Source organism: Anguilla rostrata, chromosome 9 (assembly GCF_018555375.3).
Source record: "Anguilla rostrata isolate EN2019 chromosome 9, ASM1855537v3, whole genome shotgun sequence".
NCBI classification, from domain to species: domain Eukaryota; kingdom Metazoa; phylum Chordata; class Actinopteri; order Anguilliformes; family Anguillidae; genus Anguilla; species Anguilla rostrata.
Window position 1 is genome coordinate 6520174 of NC_057941.1, and position 24827 is coordinate 6545000.

The 24827-nt window shown below is 45.3% G+C and overlaps 1 protein-coding gene and 1 long non-coding RNA gene across 2 annotated transcripts in view; both read left to right on the forward strand.

Moving 5' to 3' along the window:
* LOC135262776 (serine/threonine-protein kinase NLK) overlaps window positions 1-14109 on the forward strand; it is a 51857-nt gene extending 37748 nt beyond the window's left edge. Inside the window, exons 8-11 of the mRNA XM_064349986.1 lie at window positions 7068-7154; window positions 8234-8432; window positions 10635-10728; window positions 11329-14109. Coding sequence (XP_064206056.1) covers window positions 7068-7154; window positions 8234-8432; window positions 10635-10728; window positions 11329-11383 — 435 coding nt within the window. The 3' untranslated portion in view covers window positions 11384-14109. The remainder of the gene's footprint in view (window positions 1-7067; window positions 7155-8233; window positions 8433-10634; window positions 10729-11328) is intronic.
* LOC135262786 (uncharacterized) overlaps window positions 1-24827 on the forward strand; it is a 656092-nt gene that overhangs the window by 128035 nt on the left and 503230 nt on the right. The window lies entirely within an intron of this gene.

Here is a 24827-nt window from a genome sequence, read left to right on the forward strand (position 1 = left end):
TCTCCCCACTCCACCGGCTGCACGGGTCTCTACCCACTCCAGACTTGGCCGAACTCTTGGGGCTCGGGGCTTTTGCTTCAAAGCCTGCAGAGAGGGATCTTTTAATCACGTCTATTGACTGCTGGCAAATTACAGAGGAAGAGGAGGCAAAACCAAGGCTGTCTCATACACTGAACATCTTAACAAGTATTTTAGTGCTTAGACTTTTTCTATTTTTTGTTTCTTAAATAAGTCAAAAAGACTCATTTGACTCATTTCAAGAGTTGTCTGGCTGTCCTTGTGAATAAGATTTTTTTGTTAAGTGGCCTGCCTGGTTGAATAAAGTTTAAATAAATAAAAAATAATAAAACGTTGCCAGTGGTTGTAAGACAAGTTTGTCAAGTAAAAAGTAACTTAAAAGAAGCCAGTTTCTACATGAGAGGGAAAAAAAAGCTTAAGACAGACTTCTCTCCAGTGTATTACTGGATAAAGAAAGGGATTATGGGGCTTTTCTATTGGCTGGAAAATGCAAGATATGGCTAGAGCCGAAATGCACCAGGAGAGGAGCTGCCCACTTGTGGCTCCACTCCCTCCACTCCATCTTTCCCAGCCTTAAAGAACAGAAGAATGACTCCGTGTCTCATCCTTGGGCTGGACGCACGCCATTCGGTAGTCCGTGGATGGGGGCGGGGCTTCAGCCCCGCGAAAGATGGCCTGACGGCGCGCTCGCTGCAGAGGACGGGGGCCGGCTTATCTCCCTCAGGATCGCCCCCCGCGCTCGCCGCGCTTTCCCAGCATTACTTGCGTCGCCGGCGAAGTCTGGAATGAATTCCTGAGAAGCCGATAAGCATCGGGGAAAATGTAAATTTGTGTTTTGTTGTGATTCGCGGTGGCGTCCCTGGGTCTGTGAGAGTGCCGGGGGGGGGGGTTGCATGGTGGAGAGATGGGCGAGCCTGGGGCTGGGTGACGGGGGGAGGGGGGAGGTGGCGGGGGGAGGGGGCGGGGGGGGGGGATGGGGACTGAGATGAAAGGGTCATTATGAAAGACCACAGCTGCCCGGACAGTGCCTGCCTGCTTCTCTCCCTCTCTCCTTTCCCCTTTTCTTCTCTGGCAGAGGTGAAGAGTGCTGTGAGATGAGAGGGAGCGGGGGTGGTGTGTGTGGGGGGGGTCACAGGAGTTTCTCCTGGGGGAGGTGCTGGGGATCTGTACTGCACGGTCAGGCCCTCTTTAAACAATGGGAGCTGGAGAGGGAGGGAGGGAGGAGTTCAAGGCCTGAGCGAGACCAATCGGGCCTCCCGAGATCAGTCCACGCGAGGCAGAAGAAGAAGAAAAGGCTTATGGGGGGGAAGAGGAAGAGGAAGGGGCGGAGATGGTGGAAAAGAAAAATCTTAGATGTTGTGACTTTGAAGAGAGGTCTTCAACCTCTCAGTGGGGATGTCGTTACCTCTGTTCATCCACGGAGGTGCTTTCTGAGAGAGCTGGCCCCTCTCTGCTTGGGAAATGATCAGCGAGCACTCTGAAAATCCTGAATTAAGGACAGGGGAAAGTGATATGGATGGGTCGCCATGTTTGGTCGTGGATGGCACTGCCACCTTTGAGGAGCGCGGCAGCTCACTAACACCTGGGCAGTACCACACAGTGATCACCTTGAAGGGGTCAGTGTCACAGAGGTAGTTCTGTAACCAGCAATCTTCAAGTTGTCTAACTTGAAACAAGCTGTAACAGTCTGATAACTGAAACTCTCATATAAGCACACTGTAAATGCCTTGTTATTTTATACTACTTATTATCCACTTATTTAGAATGGAAGCAAAATAGTGTTTCAACTGAACAAACTGCAATGGTGGGGAAATCTAAATTAAATTTTAAACTGTTACTCTCCATCATCTGAAACGATCTGTCCAGTACCATGGTTTGTCATTAGCGAAACAAGCCGTAACAATTCGATAATTCAATCCAACAATTCTTTTAAAACGGAAGTAACTTATGAATGTACTGTAACGCTTCACACTCTCTTCCCTTTAAAGTTGACCTCTCTATGCATCAGATTCCGTAAGATAAACAGAAGTGCATTTTGAGATCACATCGTGATCAAAATTCAAGCGAACAGTGATTCATCCCTAACAGTACTGCAGGCGGTACTGGCTTGATCAGTGGTAGATAAATATATGATTCTAAACATTGTGAACAGTTCACCCTCAGTCAGTCTCATGATTCATCCAGCTTTGAAAATAAGGCTATCAGGATATGTTTTGGTGAATTAAAGTTCAATGGGTATTGGGGTTTGGAGTGTGGTCCCCTTTTATCCAGCATGTAAATTACTGACCCTTAACGCTCACTTTTGGTTCAGACACACAGACTGTACATCTGGCTTTGTCTTGATATAGCATCTTTAAAATTGTAGCACGCTTGTAAGGATCTTATTTATCTTTTATCACATGACACGTTTGCCTGACGAATGCAGGTTTCTACTGAAGGTGTTCCTCCACAGAGACTGGCTCGTGGCTCTGGGTTTTTTTTAAATCCGTCGGTGATTGGCTCTCCTTCCCCGTCCTGTCGCCGCCCACCACGTGAGGTGTGGTGTAAGCTTCAGTCGTTATGACAACACCCGTGCTGCCCTGTGTCCTGTCATTGTACAGTGTACAGTAATGTAATTTGTACAGCAATGCTTACGGTAAAAACACCGTGTGTGCAAATGCATAGCTGATGCTGGTTATACACAAGTGCCTAAACGAGTCACGGATTATCTCTGTGAGATGGTGGTTCCTCGGCCCACCTTCCCTTAGCGTGTTGTATCCCCCCTCATGAATAAGCACCACGGGCCCTGAAATTACTCACTCTCTCTCTCTCTCTCTCTCTCTCTCTCTCTACGTTAAGCCCCGCCCCCCCCCCCCCCCTCCGCCCCCTCTGCCGCAGCGTTTTGTAAATCTCGTCATGTTTCGCAATTCAGAATTTCTGCGACTGTTTCACAACGGCTGCTGACTGCAGGGCCTCTTTTTTTTTTTCTTTTTTTTTTGAACGTTCCCGTGATGAAATCCCGCGCCTGCGCAAATAAGAGGACGCGGTTTAAATCTGCGGAAGCCCTTTTTTTTGTGTCATTAAACCCGGACTTTGTTTTTGATTTGATATTTTTTGCCCGTCTCCCCTGCTTGGATGGTGACGGGAGGAAGCCGGCCCCGCCCTACCCTCGGTCCGCCGCGTCGAGCGGTCCGGTCGCGCAGCGCTAGCACGGAGTGCTCTTCGGTCGGCGCGTTGCCTAGCGCCACATTTTCGCCCGAGATTGGACACTGAAATTCGGGTGAAAATCTGCCTTCCTCCAGCTCCTAAGCTTGGAGGAAACGCGGAGGGCTGCTCGGCACCGCTCGTTATCTTCCTACACGGCCTGGAAAAAAAAAAAGTCGCATACTCTAGTATTTCGTTGGACCGCCTTTAGCTTTGATCACGGTGCGCGTTCGTCGCAGCATTGTTCCGACAACCTCATGCAACGTCACAACATTTATTTCCGTCCAGAATTGCATGAATTTTTGGCCGAGATCTTGTGTTGACGACGGGAGAGTCGAACCACTCCGTAAAGTCTTCTCCAGCACATCCCAAAGACTTTCAGTGGAGTTAAGGTCAGGACTCTGGTGGCCAATTAATGTGTGAAAATGATTCCTCATGCTCCCAGAACCACTCTTTCACAATTTGAACCAGAGTTTGGCATTGTCGTCCTGGAATATGCCCGTGCCGTCTGGGAAGAAAAAAATCCATTGATGGGATAACCTGGTCATTCAGTACATTCAGGTAGTCAGCTGACTTCATTTTATTGCCGCATAACGTTGCTGAGCCTAGACCTGACCGACTAAAGCAACCCCAGATCATAACACTGTATATCCAGAGGCTTGTACAGTGGGCACTGTCCAAAAAAATCCAAACGGCGACTTTTTTTTTTGGCGAGGCAGTGTATTTCCCATCAGCTGCGGAGAAAGCGACTGGAGTAATTATCGTTGCTTTATGCTGAACGACAGCGCAGCAGCGACGACTACCTGATGGGTGGGGGGGGGGGCGGCTCGAGGTCGGAACATTTCATACTTTGAGCCAGCGGATCGTTTCCTGGAAGGGTGATTTCCCCTCCGGGGACCGTCTCTCGGATGAGAGATGGCCTCTCAATTAATGATAATGACGATGATTATGATGGTTATAATAATGGGAGGAATTACCGTTATGACACAATCACAATCACGGACAGTCCACGTTCACTGCAGCTGCCATTTAATCCCCTGGGCAAGTCCTGAGGGGCGGGGTCAGTCTGCAACCGCTCTCTCACCTCGTTGAATGCTTGCTGCTGAACCTTATTTTCAGGCCATTTAGAACACAAGCGTTTTTCAAATTTGATATCAATAATATAAGCGATGTATTGTACGAGAAAAAGTATTTGTAACATGATATGTGATATTGTGGTTTTTGTATGCTGTGAGGAAGGATTTGTGTCCCAAGCATGCTCTTATCTAACTGCTGTGAAGGCCTGTATTGGTTCGTTCTCCACGCATGAGTCAGTCTATCTGTTGGTGCTGGTTGCCTGGTTTTGTAAGTGGCCTCCCTCGCAGATATGAGCCGTTTGCTGGGACACGCAGATTTATTTTTGGTTTCAAAACATCCTGATTTTATTCCTTGAAATCATATATCTACTTTCAGTTGCATTACAGGGGAGTTTTAGTAATTCCCGTCCAGTGGGTCTGTTTGCTTATGGATGCAGTTTTTGGTCTTTCTGTAAACCAAGAGGGGGTCAGCAGTCCAGCCTCCAGGTTCATGCATTTGTTATGTTTGTATGTTATTCTCTTTGATTTGTCCTATTCCCAGGTGAGGTTGTCAGTTCTGCAAGAGGTTGCTGAAGCCAGCTGTGTGGGGTATGGAGCGATAGCCAGGGAGAGAGGGCAGAAGGGAGCAGGATTGTGTGTGTGTGTGTGTGTGTGTGTGTGCTTGTGCGTGCTTGTGTGTGCATGTGTGTGCGTGTGTGCGCACATGGGTTGGTGTGTGTGTGTGTGTGTGCGTTGGTGTGTGTGCGTGTGTGTGTCTGTCTGTGTATGTGTGTGTGTGCGTGTATGGTCTGTGTGTGTGTGTGTGTGCTGTTGGTGTGCTGTGTGTATGTGTGTGTGTGTGTGTGTGTGTGTGTGTGTGTGTGTGTGTGCCTGTGTGTGCGTGCGTGCTCTCATGTGCATATTCGATACCGTGAAGATGACCTCCTGTGGTAAACCCAGGCGGGACCCTTGAGTGCGGAGCGGACTCTAACAGGGTCCGCTTGGCAGCAGGAAGCGGGAGTGGAAATGCTTCATTACATGCGGGGAGATAAACAAGCGCTTTAATAAATTATATAACGTCACGCCCGCTGCTTCGTGGCCGCCGTGCCTCCCCCCTGCGCCCGTGTCTCTGCTCATCACGTCTCTGAGTGCCCAGAGCAGCGGTTCTGAGGGTAGATCACGAATCAGGAAGAGGGGGGCGCGGCGGGTCACCCTCTATGGGCGCGCACTCACTGCCGTCCCACCCAGCTGGGACCCCCCCCCCCCCCCCCGTCACCAGGGAGACGCGGAGCAGCCTGGGATAGCGCTGCGGCGGGGGGGTGAGGTCATGTGTCTCTCTTGTCTGGGAGAGGGTGCTACAGCAGAGCGCCAGGGACGGAGGGGAACAGGAGGGCTCTGGCCTGTTCTGGAGCCCGGGGCTGTCCGTCAGGACTGCAGGGTCTCTCTGACGGACGGCACCGATGAGCTGAGCTCATTCACGCTGAGGGGGCCAGTCCTAGGGGGGTTGTCCCTGTTGATGAGTTAATGTGTGCTCATGGAACTGACAGGGCTCTGCTGGTGAGCAGTGGCTTCTCACTGTGAGATATGTGTGTTTTGGGCTGTGCTGGTTGTGGAAGCCACGTTCATGTTGCATGTACCTCCGTCCAGCACCTTTTGTACTTTGTATCATTATCTTGATGCTGTAGCTTGTTGTAATGCCTCCTAGTTTGACTTAGCACAGGTTAGGTCAGAGTAATGTTTACTGTGTGAACTGGACTTAATGTGTTCATAGCTATGAATAACTGTACAAAATGAGTATCGTACCTTATCGGACCTGCGTTTTGTAGTTGTTCCATTGACCTTCGCTATGTACTTATTGTATGTCGCTTTGGATAAAAGCGTCTGCCAGATAAATGTAATGTAATGGACACTTTATTAGCCCTGTGACAAAATGACATCACTAGGGTGAGGTCAGCCATCCAGACCTCAGCAAGACTAGATGACACTGTCCACTACATCTCCCTCTCTCTGCCACCCTTAACCATACAATACTGAGGTCTGCTCTCTCTCTCGCTCTCTCTCGCTCTCGCTCTCTCTCTCTCTCTCCTCTCTCTACCACCCTTAACCATACAATACTGAGGTCTGCTCTCTCTCTCTCTCTCTCGCGCTCTCTCTCTCTCTCTACCACCCTTAACCATACAACACTGAGGTCTGCGCTCTCTCTCTCTCTCTCTCTCTCTCTCTCTCTCTACACCACCCTTAACCATACAATACTGAGGTCTGCTCCCTCTCTCCACCATTAAAAGTGATATTGAAACTCCCTCCCTCATTTACTGCCTTCAAACAACAGGAAGAAACCTTGGGGCAAAGAAAAAAAAAAAAAAAAACAGCTTGTGTGAAGGAAGTGTGCAATCCGAAGTGTGAATCACCAGTAAGGCCTGCGTCTGTGCGCTCGCAAGAACCTAATCAAGGAAAACAAATGATTTCTGCTGGGCTTTTCAATCACAGTGGTGGAGGTAGAGGAGGGCGGGGGCAGCAATTAGGCAGGGTAAAAATAGCTTGCACATTGTGCCCCAACCTCACATCCTCCTCAGATGTGCCGAAGCTAAGTGTTCCCTGAAAGAAGTGATTTTATCTCGATAAAACACACGGGCAATCTTATATTCTTGTAGTTCCTCAGTAAGATTTTAATCATGTCCGCCGTGAAATCCGACCAGCCCTTTTAGCAGCTATAGTTTATTGTCGTGTGTGCAAATTTAGTGTCAAGCGTTTCCAAGTAAAAACAGTGAAAGTCTTGTAACTGACTGCCGTGTCACTTCCTTTCCTCCGCAGCCATCACTTCCTGTCCTGTACACCTTGTCCAGCCAGGCCACCCATGAAGCCGTTCACCTCCTGTGCAGAATGCTGGTGTTCGACCCCGTGAGTGAGCCCGACGAGTGGCTGAGCACGCGCACGTATCATTTCCACGTCCCTATTCCAGGTCAAAGGTCAGCGCTGTCGCCAGCACCTCCTGAACTCTGCTCTTTTGAGTGGTGGAGTCGGATACAGCAGGAAGTGATGTGGGATATGCCTTCCACAAAAAAAAATTGACTTTTTTTCTGTTTAAAAAAAAAAAACATTCCAATTCTTTACTTTAAAAACCATGAATGACCAAATAAGAACCAGACGTTGATGGCTACGAATATGATACAGTAAGACATCCAATAATGTAAAGCGCAGTACAAAAAACTGTCCTTTTGTTTTTTGTTTTGCGTTATAGTCATGGGAAGGAGTGCCATTGTGTACAGCCCCCCCACACAAACATTAAGACCATTTTCTGTCACACCCCCCCCCCCGTATAAGCATCTTCAGCCACTAGCCTGCGGCAGGCCGTTGTGCTCTGCTCTGCCTGGGAGTGTCCCGACGGACGTAGGAGGGGCCTAGCTCTCCGATGAGTTCATTGTTCGCGGTGAGGACCAGGCTCCAGCCAATAAAAAGGTCCAAGATTTACGACGCCCATTCGCTGCTACAATGGCCATCGCGTCACCTGACCCTAAGAGCATAAACACAGGGACCCTCCAAGGAGAAACTGTCCATAAACACCTGTGGCAATGCTCCTCCTAGATTAATAGGCTGCAATTGATGGCGGAGAGATTTATTGCTCCTACGTGCAGGTGGCTGATTGCATGTATAGATTTCTCACATATAGACACACAGGCTGATCTATGCCAAGGGCAACATGGATATTGAGGATCCATATTATCCTAGAATCAGCAGGTGATGCCTGCGAGTAAGAGAAATGGTCTGACAAAGCGCCCTCTAGTGGTTGTCTGTTAATGGTAGCGATGTATAGAATGTGCAGAAGAGAAAGCCCTTGCAGCTTCTGCGGTGGTGAGCAAAACTGAAAGGCACAAACTCGGTCTTCAGACTCTTTACAAAGACTGTAAAATGGATACAGGCACACAAGAGCTGCATTACACTCAGGCTTTGTTGTGACTGCCGTATTTCTGTATTTTTAGTCCAAGCGGATCTCGGCGAAGGACGCGCTGGCCCACCCTTACCTGGACGAGGGGCGGCTGCGGTACCACACCTGCATGTGCAAGTGCTGCTACACCACGTCGTCCGGGCGGGTCTACACCAGCGACTTCGAGCCCGTCACCAGCTCCAAGTTTGACGACGGCTTCGAGAAGAACCTGACCTCCGTGCGGCAGGTGAAAGGTCAGTTCGCCCTCGCCCTCTCACGTTCCGGCACATTCCTCTGCAAGTGCGACAGCCAAGCCGCCAAAAACAACCCAGGAGAAACAACCAGGCCTGTGTGGCCTGGTGCCCAGCTCACTGTTCTCTCACTCGTTGGGTCGAACGGTAGGATCTAGGTCCCAAGCGAGCGGATCATACTGCTGCATAAATGGCTGCAGTGGCTGCACTGTGCAGTGTCAGTGTTGCCAAAGGTGGAATACGAGGGTAAAGTGTGGCCAAAGTTGCTGTTGGTGTGCGCCATCCCAAACTGATGCGGGACGTTGCAGCGAAGTGACAGGCTACGGTAATGAATCCAACTTTCAGGGACAAAAGAAAGACAAGAAAGAGTGGGAAAAGTTTATTTTTAAAAAAGGAAGGCAGGGGTCAAAATAATAATGTGCAGATCACCGTGCAGTAATGAAATCCTTCGCTAGGCCCCAGTTATTAATTAGGCTCCAGCAGTTGGGTCCCAGAGCCGCGGAGCTCCGTTCTGTCAGCAGGTATTAGGGACTCGGCTGGCTTAAGCCTGGCTTTGCTCTGGAGGTAGCAAATAACCCCGGCCCTCTCCTGCGTTTCATGAGGTAGCAGCCGGGTGTAACCGTTCATTAACGCGAAAGCTTCCCACAATGCCCTGCTGCTGGGTCAGTGCTGTACTGGTTAGTGGGCCATGCGGCCGTGAAGGCCGGCGAATCCGTGGCGCAGAAGCGGTGGAAGGGACACACAGCTACTGTCCTTACTGGAAGGCTTCATCAGACACAGAGCACGCTCTTTTCTTCTATAACGTTGTTGAGTAGCACTTCCTGTATTTTAATTACGTTTCAGTCAAACTGCTGTCTAATGTCACACCTTCCCTAGAAAGTGTATATTATTAGTGAATTGGTTTCAAAGGTTTATTTTACATGGGGGGGCGGGGCTATGTATAGAAAGTGTATAAATACATTTCTGCATGGCGAAAGCAAAATGTATAAAAATACCCATTAATAAAAGCTGAACTTTAAGCACCTGTGAAATCATTATAAACTAAAACTGTGGAGTACAGAGCCAAATCAAGAAATAATTTGTATATGCAGTATTTATAATTTGATTTGGTTCTGTACTCGACAATTTTAGATTTGTAACAAAACGGTTCAGTACAGTGCAGATTCTCAGTTTAATTAAAGGTTCTTATACATTTTGGTTTCACCATGTAGAAATCACAGCATTTTTGGACCGCACAGCTGGACCGCAACAGCGGGGCCTGACTTATGAGTCAGGTGTTCCTCCTTAGTACAAGCATAAGAGCTTTCAGTATATAGTCTTGATTCCAGACGTTTGATGACCTTTGGAGTCTGTTGCTGCCATTTGTCGACAACTGTAGAGGTCTTCCTTGGCCTACCAGGCCCTTTGCAATTACTGAGTTTTGCTCCCTTTTGTCTGAATGATGCTCCAGACAGTCAGAGACATAGGCCAAACACCTAGGTTTAACAAAACGGGTTTCTTTCGTATTTCTCAGCCTTATATGATGATTATTGATTGTGGGACTGGAGCATTTGTGATGATGAAATCGGCAGGAAAGAGAAGAAAAAGAAAACCCAATAACCCATGTTTGGGTCTTTACTGTGTGGACATGTTGTATTTGTACTTTGTGTGTTTTACCTGAGGTCAGAAGGTACAGAAGTTAATGTTCTTAAGGGCTGAGAGTCTCGTGGTCATTTCGGTAGGAAGCTCTCGGTGCTGTGTAGGTATGGGGCACGCCTCGCCAAGACTTATCTTGGCAGATGGAATTCCTGCCATCCCAATAAATTCAGTGATGAAACTCAGCTCTTCTTTGCTAGCTATAATGTTAAAAGAGTTGTTTATTTTTAGGCGAAGTCCACATTTTTTTGATTTAACTTATTAATAGTGTTTTCTTTATGCTTTAACCATGGGGAGCGGAACATGTTGACTTTCGTTTTTTCAACGTTCGATAAACAGCATCGAGAACTGCGATACTAAAACTGGTATCGGTATCAAATTCAAAATCCCGCTATCATGACAACATTAATCATATGTATATAAATAGACACTTCAAAGCGCGTCACATCCCACTGGTCAGGCTATGAGCTGATCTGGCCGGGTGAATGGCGCTCTCCAGTGACAGAGTTAGCGGTGAGGGTGAACGCTGAGTGACCTGCTCTCCTTCCTGTCGCTGTTCCCGCTCCGCAGAGATCATCCACCAGTTCATCCTGGAGCAGCAGAAGGGCAGCCGGGTGCCCCTGTGCATCAACCCCCAGTCTGCGGCCTTCAAGAGCTTCATCAGGTACGGTGAGAAGCCCAGGTACACGCCTGCGTCCGGGCTGCGTTCCTGCTCTGTGTTCCTGCGCTGTGTTCCTGCTCTGTGTTCCTGTGCTGTGTTTCTGCTCTGTGTTCCTGCACTATGTTTCTGCTCTGTGTTCCTGCACTGTGTTCCTGCCCTGTGTTCCTGCTCTGTGTTCCTGCACTGTGTTCCTACCCTGTGTTGCTGCTCTGTGTTCCTGTGCTGTTTCTGCTCTGTTTCCTGCACTAGTTTGCTCTGGTTCCTGCACTGTGTCCTGCCTGTGTCCCGCCTGGTTCCTCTCTGTGTCCTCACTGTGTCCCTCACTGCGTTCCCAGACTGTGTTCCCGCCGTCTCCTGCACGCTCTCTCAGGATGCCTGCTTCAACAGCGGCCTTCCAGCGTAGCGTAAAATACCTTTCCCTTCTGGGAGTTTTTCTTTTTGCTGTTTTTCACGTTACTTATTACCGAGCAGGCTCGACGTGAGTTGCACTGCAGCCTGTGTCATTGAGCAGATGAAGCAGAGAGCCGTGTGTAAGAGGTGTGTAAAAGTCGCTCTTCCTCATTGTTGTGTTCCTCTCTCTCCCTCCCCCTTCCCCCTCTTCAGCTCCACGGTGGCCCAGCCGTCTGAGATGCCGCCGTCCCCCCTGGTGTGGGAATAGACTGTGAACGCTGCGGACACACACACACACCAGCAGCCCACCCTCTGGCGCACGGCAGACTACTGAAGACATAGCAGAACTACGTAGCATTTCACTGGAGTCTAGAACTAGCAATGTTGATCACGTTCGTACTGTAATATCTACTGATGAAGTTTCTAAATAGTCGACCACTTATGACAGGGACGGAGAGGGGGGTGGGGTGCGGTGCAGGAGGGAGGGGTATTACGTGTGTGTGAGCCTTTGCCTGAATCGGAGGGTGTGCGTTAGAGCAACGCGCACCTGCACACACACACACACACACACAGCTGCTAGCGAGGCGTGGTGAGGCTCCTGCACGTTCGGAGTAATCTGAAGGAGCGGCTCCAGACCAGTAGGGGGCGATGAAGATGCGGAAAGCGCCGGGACCGGCCCGGTGACTCGCCGGCTGAAGGGCCGCGGCCCAGCTCCCCTCGGCGGCGTCTGTCCGCGGAGACGAGGCAGACGCGTCGTCCCCCCCACCCCCCCTCCCCGGCTCTGCGTTCGATCTGTGGGGTGGTGCTGCGTCCGAATGTTGATTACTGTTATACAGTACTGCCCGGTTTCCCCCCCTTGGGCTGCTCTGCTCTGCTCCTTCCCCCCCCCCCCCGTGCTGCTCGTCTGGCGCAGGGGTCAGAGGTCGAGGCGCGCAGCGGGCGCCGTGACCGGGTTCGAGCATGGGGGGGTGTCCGGGCACCGCTCGGTGTCAGAGATTTTAATAGCCCTTGTGTGAGCTGCAGACTCCGATCCAGCGGGTCTGATCCAGGGTTTCGCCCCCACCCTTCCTCACACCTGCGCCCGTATGTTACTGCAGGTGCCACACACACACAGGCCGGGGCCTTGTGTTCCTGGCCCCTTTGCAAACTGCACCCAACAAAGATCGTGTTAGCTCCGCCCCGACGCAGTGTAATATATACAAAATGGCCACGCCCACCCCTGCATGTGATTTTTATTATTGTTTTATTTTGTTAAATTTTTTTTTTTTTTTTAATACTGCTTTATACCCTTCTTGTAGCATCTAGCAGCTGTTTAGCTGCCCAAGGGCCCGTCTCCGTACGGAGATGCAAATGACCGGTCGTAGAATGAAACACCCAAAAAAAAAAACAACCCGCAAGGCAAGCCAAAATAACCATTTCAGAAGGAAATGCTTGCTGAAGAGAGGAGAGGTTCCGAGATGTGGGCGAACCATTTCCAGACCATAGTACGTAATTTATTTCCCGATCCGGACCGAAGGTTAAAAAAAAAAAAAAAAAAAAAAAAAGGTTTTCTGTGTGTGACCGATGACTGCGGTGCTTGGCAGTGGCTGTCACCCGTTGGAGAGGGGCATCACTTCAGGTCCTCAGATTGTTGTTTCTGTCTCCCGTCAGCCAGAACTGCAGCTCTGCTGGGGGGGGGTGGGGGTGAAGGTGGTGCCACAATGCTGACAGTATTCTGACTGAGAGACTTTATTCATAAAGAGGAAGACAGCGACTTGGCTTCTGTTCCCTTCGTTACGCTGGGCGATAGGTCCATATATTCGCTTGTGTGTACATACACCCCACTGCTCTGCTTGCCACTGCTCAGAAACGCCATCAGAGCTTAATTACTCAATGTATTTTTAATATGGTTGGTGTTCTTTTCAAACATCATGACATGCGTTCTCATGGCCTATGAAATATTGTGTAAATACCATTAATAATGGATGGGTTTACTGGGAGGCGGTAGCTGACAGAGAGCGAGTCGATGGAAACTGAACAGTACTGCTGTATCGAAGGTTACCTAGCCTGTACATTTTTAGAGCTGTGAATTTTATCTTATTTTTAAGAAGTATTTACAGGATTAGGCAGAAGTCAATATACACTTGTATACAAAGACAGTTGCAACAACTTTTAAAAAAAATGTTGCTGTGATCTACAGATGTGTGAGCATGTTGCTGTTCTTCAGCTTAAATGTTCAGAACCTTTCTGGTGTGACGATAATGTACCTCTGTACAACTGTATAGTGACTTTGTCCTTCACTCTTCATATGTCAAAGTGTCAGTCTCTTTGTTTTTTTTAATTTTTTTTTTTTATTCAATAGCCTGCACTGGAAAGTGTAAATAAGTTATGGGAATGTTATTGAGAGAAGAAAAAAGCAAAAATGAAAAATGCATAACCAATCATGTTAATTGTATCTGTGTGTTCTCCTGAGATGTAGAAATGAGTACTGGAAAAAAAAATTATTTGTTTTTGCTTTATTGTTTCATTTTGTTAATATTATTGTTTTAATTTGACTCTCCAGATCTTTGAAAAAAACCCACTGAATTATTGTGTGTATATGTATATAATGGGTTGACATTATTGGTCTCTACCTCCTGAGCTTAATGACTTGGCTATTTTCCTCCACCTGTTTTTTCATTTTAAAGTGGAGATGTAAAACTTGAATGTCCCTTAAGCTTTTATATTTAAAACAAGAAAGCTGTTTTTTCACCTGTATGGACAACGTAAGATTCAAAAAACAAATCTCTGTATTTAAAATCCTTTGTAAATGGTTTTTGGACTGTTAGACGTTAACATAAATCTTACCTGTGTTTTGGGATACGTGACCCTCTAACCTGTGGGACCTGATGATTAAAGTGGCTGTGTGGAGATTGTGTCATATTTACTTTTAGCGATTCTGAATTTGTACAAGAGTACGAGTACAAAAATGCAGTAACGTTTGAATAAAGTTATCAAAACCAGACCAAAATAAAACGGTGTGTTTTGAGTGAATTCTGCAAAATGTTTCGGAGGGAATCTTAACTGGTACTAGTGCTTTCCAAGATTTTTATATTTGAAGTTCATATTCAGAGGTAATGGTAATTAAGTACATTTTTTAAAATGTACTTAATTTTAAAAAAGTCCTGGATTCTATACACTTTACAGCAAACAATGTTTGTTGTTTTGCTGTCACTGGTATCTTTCCAAAATATTTCAAATATATATTTGAAGGACAGTGATAAAAACTCATTAAATGTGATATTTACAGAAATGTGTGCTATATCTCATTTTTAACATTTTATTTTGCCAAAAGCATTTTCAAGACGTTCACTTGAGCACTTTTATTTACAGTTTTGTGCTGCCATCTAGTGGAGAGTGTGTGTGGTGCATCTAGGGTATCTGCTCAACATTGAATTGTCCAATAAGGGATGCACAAGCCCTCTTACACACAGTATCCCATGTTAGGGGACCGAAGGTAAATGGACAAATTAACATAATCTTAAATAAAGGTGTGTATTTGCGATTCTTTGCAATTAATGACTGTGTGAAGCCTGTAACCAACACTGGGTACCTTCCCTGGTGGTGCTGCACCAAGTCACTGAACTAAAGGAACCAGGCCAATAACACACAATAGCAAATTGGGGAAAACAGGTTTCATATTTTTCCTTGACTGTGTTTTTTTTTTTTTTTTAAATGTGTATACTTTATTATTTATGGCATACAATGTATGAGTACCTGGAGGGCACTAAGGAGTCAACAAATCAAAAGTTTTATATTAAGATGGAATATAAAATGATGTAAATGTTTTCAATTCAACAAAAGAAACAAACACACAGAAATGTTTTAAAAGTAATGTATTGTCAAAACAGTATTTCAGTGAAAAATATCAAAATGCCCACGGTGATAGTGTTACATCCCAATACTGAAAATATTGCGCTAACCCATTCCCCATATTACGATGGAATGTAACAATTTAAATATCATCAATTCAGCAAAAGAAATACAAGGACAGGTTGCAAAAGTAATTTATATGAAAACAATATTTCACTGAAAAAATATGAAGACATACTATATGAAAATAGGCTATAGTGTTAGGCCCTGATATTGAAAAACATTTTGATCATTGAAATCAAGAATTATCCCTTGCACTAATCCTTTCCCTTGTCCCTAAAAATAATCTTTATCTTGCTTCAAATATATGCTTACAGTTTTCCAAACCCTAACTCTTATTCTAACCCTAAACCCTATTTATATGTCATCAAATGTCTGATTTTTATATTAATGAATTATAATTATGCATGGTAATAAACAATATACATTGTCAATTTTAAACATGCAAAATAAAGATTTTAAAGTAACTTTAAAATTATTTTCTATTAAAAATTATTAAAATACACTGTTGTTGTATTACATTCTATAGTGTTTTTTCACCACAAGAGTGATTAAATTGTATTGGCCCAAATCAAAGACTTCCCTAATCTTGCCTTTACCCTAATGCTGTTTTCCTACTCCTTATCCAAAGCTAATCCTTCATTTTTATCCTAAACCATATTTCTAGGAGTCAATTACATGTGATTTTTATATTAATATAATGAAAAACCATCAACAAGTGAAATAAATGAAATATATTTAATGTAGTCATTTATTCTGAACAATGTATTTCATTTTATGTATTTTAACAGATAAAACTCAAGCTTGTTCACTAATAATAAAATGAACTTTAATCTTATTATTGATGAATGGCATTTGTCATCTTTGTAGTTAGTGATATTATTGGAGTAAGCATAGGCTTGTGGCTTAGAAGTCAGCAGCAATAATCTTTTTCTTGTTTCACTTTTCAGAAGATATCCAAACATCATTTACTGAGAATTATTATCTACAGCATAATACTGTAATAATAGTTATTGTGTTGTATCTGGGCTATAAAAATGCAAACTGCTCGAGGGCCAGGATCTTCTCTTCAAGATTCTTTGCATACAAACAACATACGTTGACAAAGGCCTTTCTGGCAATTTAATCCAGATTTAACCGACTTCATCTAACAATACTGTATGTCACTACGCCCACAGAATCCTTGTGTTTCAGCAGTCCATTCAGCCACTGTGACGTTGATGTTTTATTTTTAGCACATTCACTTTGTTTTATTTGCAGACATTTATTCTTGCTCGTCAATACAGTGTACTGGAGTCTCTCTGATACAAAGTTCAAAATCAGAGTCTTCTGACTTAATTTCCATTCATTTCTTTCATGACAGCAACCAGCTTACAGTACATTACCATATTGTCTGCGATTATAAAAACCATTAATTGAGGCAATAAAGCAAAATATTCACTTTGGCCTTTATTTCCTGTCACCACATTTTAAGGTACATGCAATAGAATGAGCTTAGAAGCATTGTCACACTTTGCCTTCAATACTACTTCAAATTAATTTCTAATTGCCATTTCTGCTATGGAAACTGTTGGTTTTAGCAGCCATGAAGGGATGTCATATATGCACACAGCAGATATCCTGTGGAAAGTTAGACTAAGTAGCTGTGCCCTTATACTGTGTATGTGTGAAGACATAAGATTCTCAAATCCACAATGGGCTCCAAAGTGGCTCAGTTGGGGAAGGAGCACAGGCTTGACCCTGTGCTGTAGCTGTAGGTTTAAGGCACAGGCACAGGCTTGACCCTGTGCAGTAGCTGTAGGTCTAAGGCACAGGCTTGACCCTGTGCAGTAGCTGTAGGTTTAAGGCACAGGCACAGGCTTGACCCTGTGCAGTAGCTGTAGGTTTAAGGCACAGGCTTGACCCTGTGCAGTAGCTGTAGGTTTAAGACACAGGCTTGACCCTGTGCAGTAGCTGTAGGTTTAAGACACAGGCACAGGCTTGAACCTGTGCAGTAGCTGTAGGTTTAAGACACAGGCTTGACCCTGTGCAGTAACTGTAGATTTAAGGCACAGGTACGAATCAGCTCGGTAAGACTGAGAGTCTGTTGTGGGATAACACAGGTGGCTTCATATTGCCAAGTGTAGCGTGTGCCAGACAGTACCTCCATGTCTCATGAGAATGGATGAGCGAAGCACACACACTTCAGGTGGAACGCTTCTTGTGTGGGTGCAGAACATAAAGTGGTACCTCTATAGTGACAACCGGCTAATATAATTGCATGGGGGTGGGGGGAGAGGGTGGGCGGTATTTTAGAGAAAGATTTGTACATGCAATATTTTGTGCAAATATAATGTTTGAAAGAATATATTTTCTTCAGTTGGTAAGATTGGGCCAAGGGCCAAGTTACATGCAAGCACTTAGGCTAACTGTAAGTAATTTTCTACTTCTAAAAATAAACAAACTTGATCCAAGGAACTTGAGGTACTGCCTCACTCTTTGACAAAACATAATATGTGAAATTTCACATTTTTGTCTGTAGTAAGACGACGATTATACATACACAGGGGCAAGTAAAGGAAACCCTTTCAAGAGTACAGAAACTCTGAGCTAAATACATATGGTGTGATTCAAACTAATCTGTAAATTCCCTGGATGGTGGGCCTTCCACCCCACAATAATGTAATGATATAAAAGCAAGTCCAATGATGCTCTTGAAAGACTAGAGCCTTTCCTATACCCACCCCCTAGCGCCCACAAATACTGGAGATAATCATGATGAGGGTTTCTCCGTGTGCAATTTTCAGTACCAGCCCAAGCCAAGAAAACAATGATTTTACTCCACAACAGGAAGCCTCTCTGAAGAACCCATCAAGAAGAGGTCACGCCCACAATCTCCTGCACAAGGGATTCTATCAAGTTTGCGGCCTTTCGTTTTTTTTTTACCCTCCGTTGTGTAACTCAGTATTGACATAATCATGTTTGAATAAATTGCCCTCTATTCAACACTGTAGATTTGATTGTCTCTTTAAAAATTGGAATTGAATTGTCTCTTTAACTTGGTCATAGGAGATATCCTCTGGATTCAAACGCCGGAGGAAAATTACAGAAGGGAATTGGCGGTCTTTGTCCTAAGACTGTGCGCCATGGCGCTGCTTTGCTTGGCATTGGAAACTCATACAGGCTGCCTTAACCGTGGTTTATTCATTTATCTTTCACCATTTTGTCCTTAAGTAGAAGGGTTGTAAGTTACGTGTTGATGCATCAAATGAGAAAATGTCTTTTGAAGGTTTTTCAACAAATTCAAAATGGCAGAAAACGCAAAATGGTGGACATCACTGCCAAAATGACCAATTCACCATTTGGTAGTCCCCTCTGCCAAAACGACCATGTTCGTCAAGTGGTTTTACGTCAAACGTTCTAGGAGGGGATGTTGTTTAAAGGTTTTTCAACAAATTCAAAATGGTGGAAAACTCTAAATGGTGACCTTCAGTGCCAAAATCACAGATTCACTATATGGTCCCCTCTACCAAAATGCCCAGTTTCATAGGTCTCATTCATATTATTACTGGGGACAGAGGAAAATGGTTAATAGCATTTCCATGGAAGCAATCCAAGATGGTGTTGACACATAAGGTATACAGATATGTTCCAGAGGAAGAAGTTGATGACATATAGCTGCAAGCAGCAATTAAGCACTCACAGTCACAAATTCATATGCAAATGAAAAACATGCATATGCATATTTCTAATGCGGTCAGCTTATTCCTTTCGTCAACAACAAAAATGTTTGGGTTTTTTTTTCTAAGCACCATTATTTGCATTTGTCCTCAGGACTAAGCTAACCCACCAATTTTCATCTCTTTATGTCAAACCTTTTGGGAAATATTAGCAGTTTTGTAAAAGGCCCTGCCCACATGCAAAATCATTGGCTTCCGGTGATAACATATTTAAGTGTAGCAACTATGATGATATAACTTTAAAAAATATTTTTTGAGTAGATGCAGCATGCCAAGTCTCATGCAAATTGGTCAAAATGTATAGGAGATGTCTTTTATGTGTTTTACATTTATTCAAAATGGTGGGAAATCTACCGGATGTACCTTGTAAAAGTACCACTGTGATTTGCTGAGGTTTAATGTCTCTATACCAAACAGGGCAGGAGTTGTGCCCTTTCGAAGTTAGTATATTCAACTGAGAGCTATAGTGCCACCAATGAGTGTCTAACTTGGCTCCCTCTGTAAAGTTTGCAACCTGCAACCACTATGCAAAGTTTTGTCAAATGTTATCAGACACACTTTCCAGAAATGAATGAAATGTCAAAATATATAATAATAATAATAATAATAATAACTACTACAAATACCTTAGGGTTCCAGCACTTTGTGCTTGGACCCCTGATAAAAATCAGAACAATTCCCAATTGGTTTCCAGCACCTGTGGTGCTTAAACCTTTAATAAAAATCTGAACAATCCCAACACGGCTCCAGAACCTGCAGTGCTTGGGCCTCTAATAAAAACCTTAGTTTCTGTTACACTCGGATGAATGTAAGATGTAAAATTAATCTGTAATAGCAACGTTTACTAACAATTTATGCTGTCTGAGTTCAGCAATGTTCTAAATATTTCATGTGAGCAATCGTTGCAGACAAGTTGTTGCTGAGCGACATAGCTCAGGAGGTAAGACCGATTGTCTGGCAGTCGGAGGGTTGCCGGTTCAAACCCCACCCTGGGCATGTTGAAGTGTCCTTGAGCAAGACACCTAACCCCTAACTGCTCTGGCGAATGAGAGGCATCAATTGTAAAGCGCTTTGGATAAAGGCGCTATATAAATGCAGTCCATTTACCATTTACCAAAATTGATTCAGACATGATTCTAGTTCATCTGAATAACCTGCAGGTGGTGCTATCGTTCAAGGATTTCACTATTTTTAAAAAAATATCACTGTTTCATGTATTTTCCTGAAAATATTTTTGGCAGTTGAAGAAGTTTTCGGTGGAAATTTACAATACTGAACTCAAGGCAATTTTGTCTTTTAAGACAAACTGGACTCGCCAAATGTGTGGAGAAAACGTGTCATAATTCAACTGCATTATTACAGTATATTTAGCTGATTGTTTTATTGTGTAACTGTGTGCTTCTCTCTGCATGTGCTGATCTGGAGAACAATGAGATAGTGGGGAGCATAGAGGATGGAGTGCTCTTTTTCACGAGTGGAAGGTAAAGCTTCTGAGGGGCACTGGACTGAGACAGTGAGGGAGCATAACTGACATGGCCTTGCCATGTGAACTCAATACGGCTGTAAGCCTCTTCAAATCCATCTTCTAGCTGTGTGCCTTGCAGTAAGTGCATAAGCAAGTTCCACAATTCTTGTTGTGAACGGTGCTGCTGTAAGTATTCTTCAGTTCATAAAAAGGCATTTTACAGCAGTAGATGCTTTGGAGATGGCCTTCGTTGACCACAAACATCAGCTACTAACCATGAAAACAACACCAATTACATTCAGTCTTTTGTTTCTTTTTCTTTTTCTTTTTTTTTTTTTGCTATTTCATCAGTGCGAACTTATCTCAAACCTCCACTGTTAGTCAGCTCAAAATGGAATTTCTATGGTAGAACAGAAAATTGGACGTTTTTCCTCAATACCAAAATACAGCCGCCATTCGTGGACATCAGAATCAGAAACAGGTTTATTGCCAAGTAGGTTTTCACGTAGGGGAGACCGGGGGCAATTGTAACAATTTTTGGTTTTTATGTCATTACTCAAAAACCTCTTGAACTATTTGGATACAATTTTTATGTAGGTAACTTGTATCTGTGTTCTACTTGTTAACAGTCATCAAATGTTTTTACACGCAATGTTAGAGTCACAATATTGATTGAAACACTAGACGTCAAATGTTACATCTGCCCCCATGTGCGGGGGCGATTGTAACAGCATATGGGGGCAATTGTAACAACACACACAATACCTTCATATAAATACCAAGGACCACAATGAACTCCCAAGAATATTTATAAAGTTAAAACAATTTAATATTCATTAAATAATTAATTCCAGTTTAATTAAAACAGTATCATCATATAATTATACAAATATAAAACCTATAACCAAGGGATTTGCTTTGGTCTGATGATGCATAACAATAAACATAAATAAAATAAAATAAACATAAACATGGACATAGTGCAAACAATAAACAATAAACACGGATAAAGGTTAGCATGGCGTGCAGAATAATCACCTGTTGCTGTCGGTGTTCAGCTTGACTGTCACGAAGTCAGCATATGAGGCAAACATCTGACAGCAATCATAAACTGAAATGATGCGTAGCAGTTGCCACCAGAGCTGTGCTCTAAAATGTCCATAAAGTAATGCGCATGCAGTCTGTGCCTAATTTGCTCTTCTCCAATACTTTAGTCATTCTTTTTTCCATCCTTCGCCGAACAACTCTACAAAACATTGAGGGGCGCGGAACGATCAAGAGGGAACGTCGATATATTTCTCAAATGCTTGAGCAATTCTGATGAAATGGAGATACTAAAGCCAGTGATTCGGGGTGAAATGGAGTTGAGCTCCAGGCCTTAGGAGCAGACTAATAAGCAGCAGAAAAGACAAGTGCTGAAGCTAGATGGCGGTCCCATCAAAAGCGCCATGATAGCATCGAGTCTTTAATAACACACCCCGTTCGCTTATAGGGCGTGAGCGATTTGGAAATGTACAGCATGTGCGGGAGAGAAGACCCTAGCAACCGGCATATTTTTTTCTTAATATGATAGCATTACCACTTGTTCTCTGTTGACATCTGTAAGTGCATATTGTAAAAGCTCAAATTGATGCCGTGTGTGTGTGTGTAACGACGGCGCTCAGCTCGCAATGAAAATGATCCACGATATCGGTGGACCACTCCAGCTCCAGTCGAAGGTCTTCTTCGCCCCGCGGACGCCGCCACCTTTGAGCCCGCGGTCCTCGCTCTTTTCGCGTACGGCGTTCCCCGTCTGCCCCTTTCCCCTCCCTCCGCCCGCAGGTCCGTCTCCTTAGCGGCGCGCTGACACTATCTCTTGTCCCGCGCTGGCTTTTACTGTCAGCCCTTTCTCGTTCCCTTTTGTCGCCCGAGACGAGCGTGACGGCGCCTCCCATTACAACAGCCGGGGTGACAAACGGGGGAACGAGATTCCTCCGTGACACAAGAGCGGCGTGGGAAGGGTGGGACCAGGGAAAGTGTTTCAGGGGACACCTCCGTCACCTCCACCTCCACCCTCGCCCCCCTGCTTTGGGGCCAGACCGCAAAAACTGCAAACTTCCCATTAGGCGCATGTTACAGGCAATAAACAGGTATCAGTGCAGGATACGCGTTTTAGTACCGCCATTTCTCTTTTTTATTTGCGCCATTTTATAATGGAGTTGCACTTTCCTGTGCAGCAGGAGCTTTTTTTTTTGCGCCGTGGACAACAGTAGACTCCATGCCACATCATTGTTACACAGTGAGCATGGGACGGCTGAAACCTGCTGTTAAATACAGCCATTTTCTACCATTAGCCATCATTTCATTTGTCAGGACAGTCTGGCAAAGTCTGGCATGTTATTTCAGAATACCAGTAATGCCCACATGTCCATCCTGAATATGGTTTTATTAAACACCAAGCACAAAGTGAAAGCCCCGCACCTTATAGGATACATTTGTGGAAATGGGAACGCATTCTGACAGTTCTGTAGGCGACGTGTGCACTGGCTTCATTCATCTACATTATCAGGCTGCATCACTTCAAGCAGGCAGAGCTGGAAACGAATTTAAAATGTAACGTGTAACGTGAGAGTAACAATTCAAAAAAGTGAGCCTCTCGTCAATTTGGCCCCGGCGAAAAGCAGCTCTAAGGAGCCCCTCAGCATCAAAGCAGCGCCAAGAAATCCATGGAAGTCAATGCGATTGGCCCGGAGCTATGAGGATACCACTCCGCCTGATCTCCACGGGAACAAGCCTGCTCCTTCATGTCATGCCACCTGTAGAGAGATTGATCCTGTGCTTCGCCAGGCAGCTCTGCGGTTCAGCATCCGTTTAAAAAGAAATCATCGAATGAAAGCTTTACAAAGCCGTGGGGTTAAATGAACAGAGCTTTTTTTTTGTGGTGTTTGCTCTCAATAATAAAAAAAAAAAACCCTACAGCTTTTCACCATGGCCTTTTCTTTCCTTCCCGCCAACAAAAGACACACTGGAGATCGGGTTAACAGTCATTTGAAAGCAATGACCTTGGTGCTGTTTCTTATTATTAACCTTGTTTTTTTTTTTATACACCGAAAAAGAAAATGCTCATCTCGATGCTCGCTCTCTCTCTCGCTTTCTCTTTCTCTCCCTCTCTCGCCCTGCGTTACTGGAAGAAATATCCCCATGATAATGGAGGCCGTGATTGTTCGCACACAATCAACTGGAAAGCAATCCTGCTGATAAGAGGGACTGGCTTTGCTGTGGAGATGGGTTATAAACACAGCGATGAAAAAGATTGATATAAAACTGTAAAAAAAAAAAAAAAAAAACTGAAAAGAAAAGAAAACAATCGGCTTTCAGACCCCGCTGGCTGCTGAAAGCAGATGGCCAGTGTACACATGGCTCCACCGTGAAGCCAATAAGGACTTGTTCCTCTACTTAAGCTTCTTGGGCAATGAATGATCAGCGAAGGCATTTAATGTGTGTGTGTACGTGTGTGCGTGTGCGTGCATGCACGTGTTTGTGTTTGTGTGTGTGTGTGTGTGTACGTGTGTGCGTGCGTGTGCGTGTGTGTGTGTGTGTGTGTGTGTGCATGCACGTGTTTGTGTTTGTGTTTGTGTGTGTGCGTGCGTGTGCGTGTGTGTGTGTGTGAACGTGTACGCGGGTATGCATGAGTACGTGTGTACGTGTGTGCATATGTGTGTGCATGTGTGCGCACGTGTGTGTGTGCGTGTGTGTGCGTTCGTGTGTGTGTGCGTGTGTGTGCGTTCGTGTGTGTGTGCGTGTGTGTGCGTGTGTACCTGAGGAAAAGAAAATACCACCAAAGATAAAGAGGAAATACGATTTGCATCAGGCTCAGGGCAGTTGAAACGCTCTCCATTATGATTCACCCTCATTTTTGGATGGGCTCTCATAGCCCAAATGGACCCTCCAACGAGGGCAAATCAGTTCCCTACTAGCAGTTCACGAGTTCTAGCGCCATGAATGTGCCGCAATGTCCCGGTCTGTGCTCTTTAAGTGTGTCTGTCAGCACAGGTACATTCTATGGTGTAAAGACACACGAGCAGTATGATGTAGTGAGCTGTCTCTGACTGAAGGGCGCTAAGAAAGCTTCCTGTGGACGTGCGGAAATTCAGGCAGCGCGGGCTGGGACGAGCTGGTGCTCAGCTGGCACAAAACCAGGGATTTTCTCGATATTTCCTTTTTTTTAAGAGCGTCTTCCCGGGCAGGTGATTAAGTTTTCGGTTTGACTCCTGGCAAGGATCCTGGGGATGTAAATGATCTCAATTGAGCGTGGAGCCCCGAAAGCAATTGATCGATAAGCCTTCCGCTCCGTCACTCGAGCGGACTGGAGGGCGGAAGTTCAGACCGCCTGGCGTGGCATCAGAGGAAGCGGCGCCAGGCGGCAGAGAACGGTGGGGTGGAGGGGGGGGGGGGCGGGGGGCTCCCGTGCTAAAAACCACCAATTAATATCACGAGGAGCGGGCCTCGACCTCTTCGCCACCCCGCCCCGCGCGTTCGCCGCACGAGGCAGTCAGACCGGGCCGAGCAGCGCCTCTGATGATGCAGCCCCGCCTCCTGACCGAGATCAACTGGCAGATTACTCACCCGCCGGCGGGACGCCTCCATTAAAGGCGCAT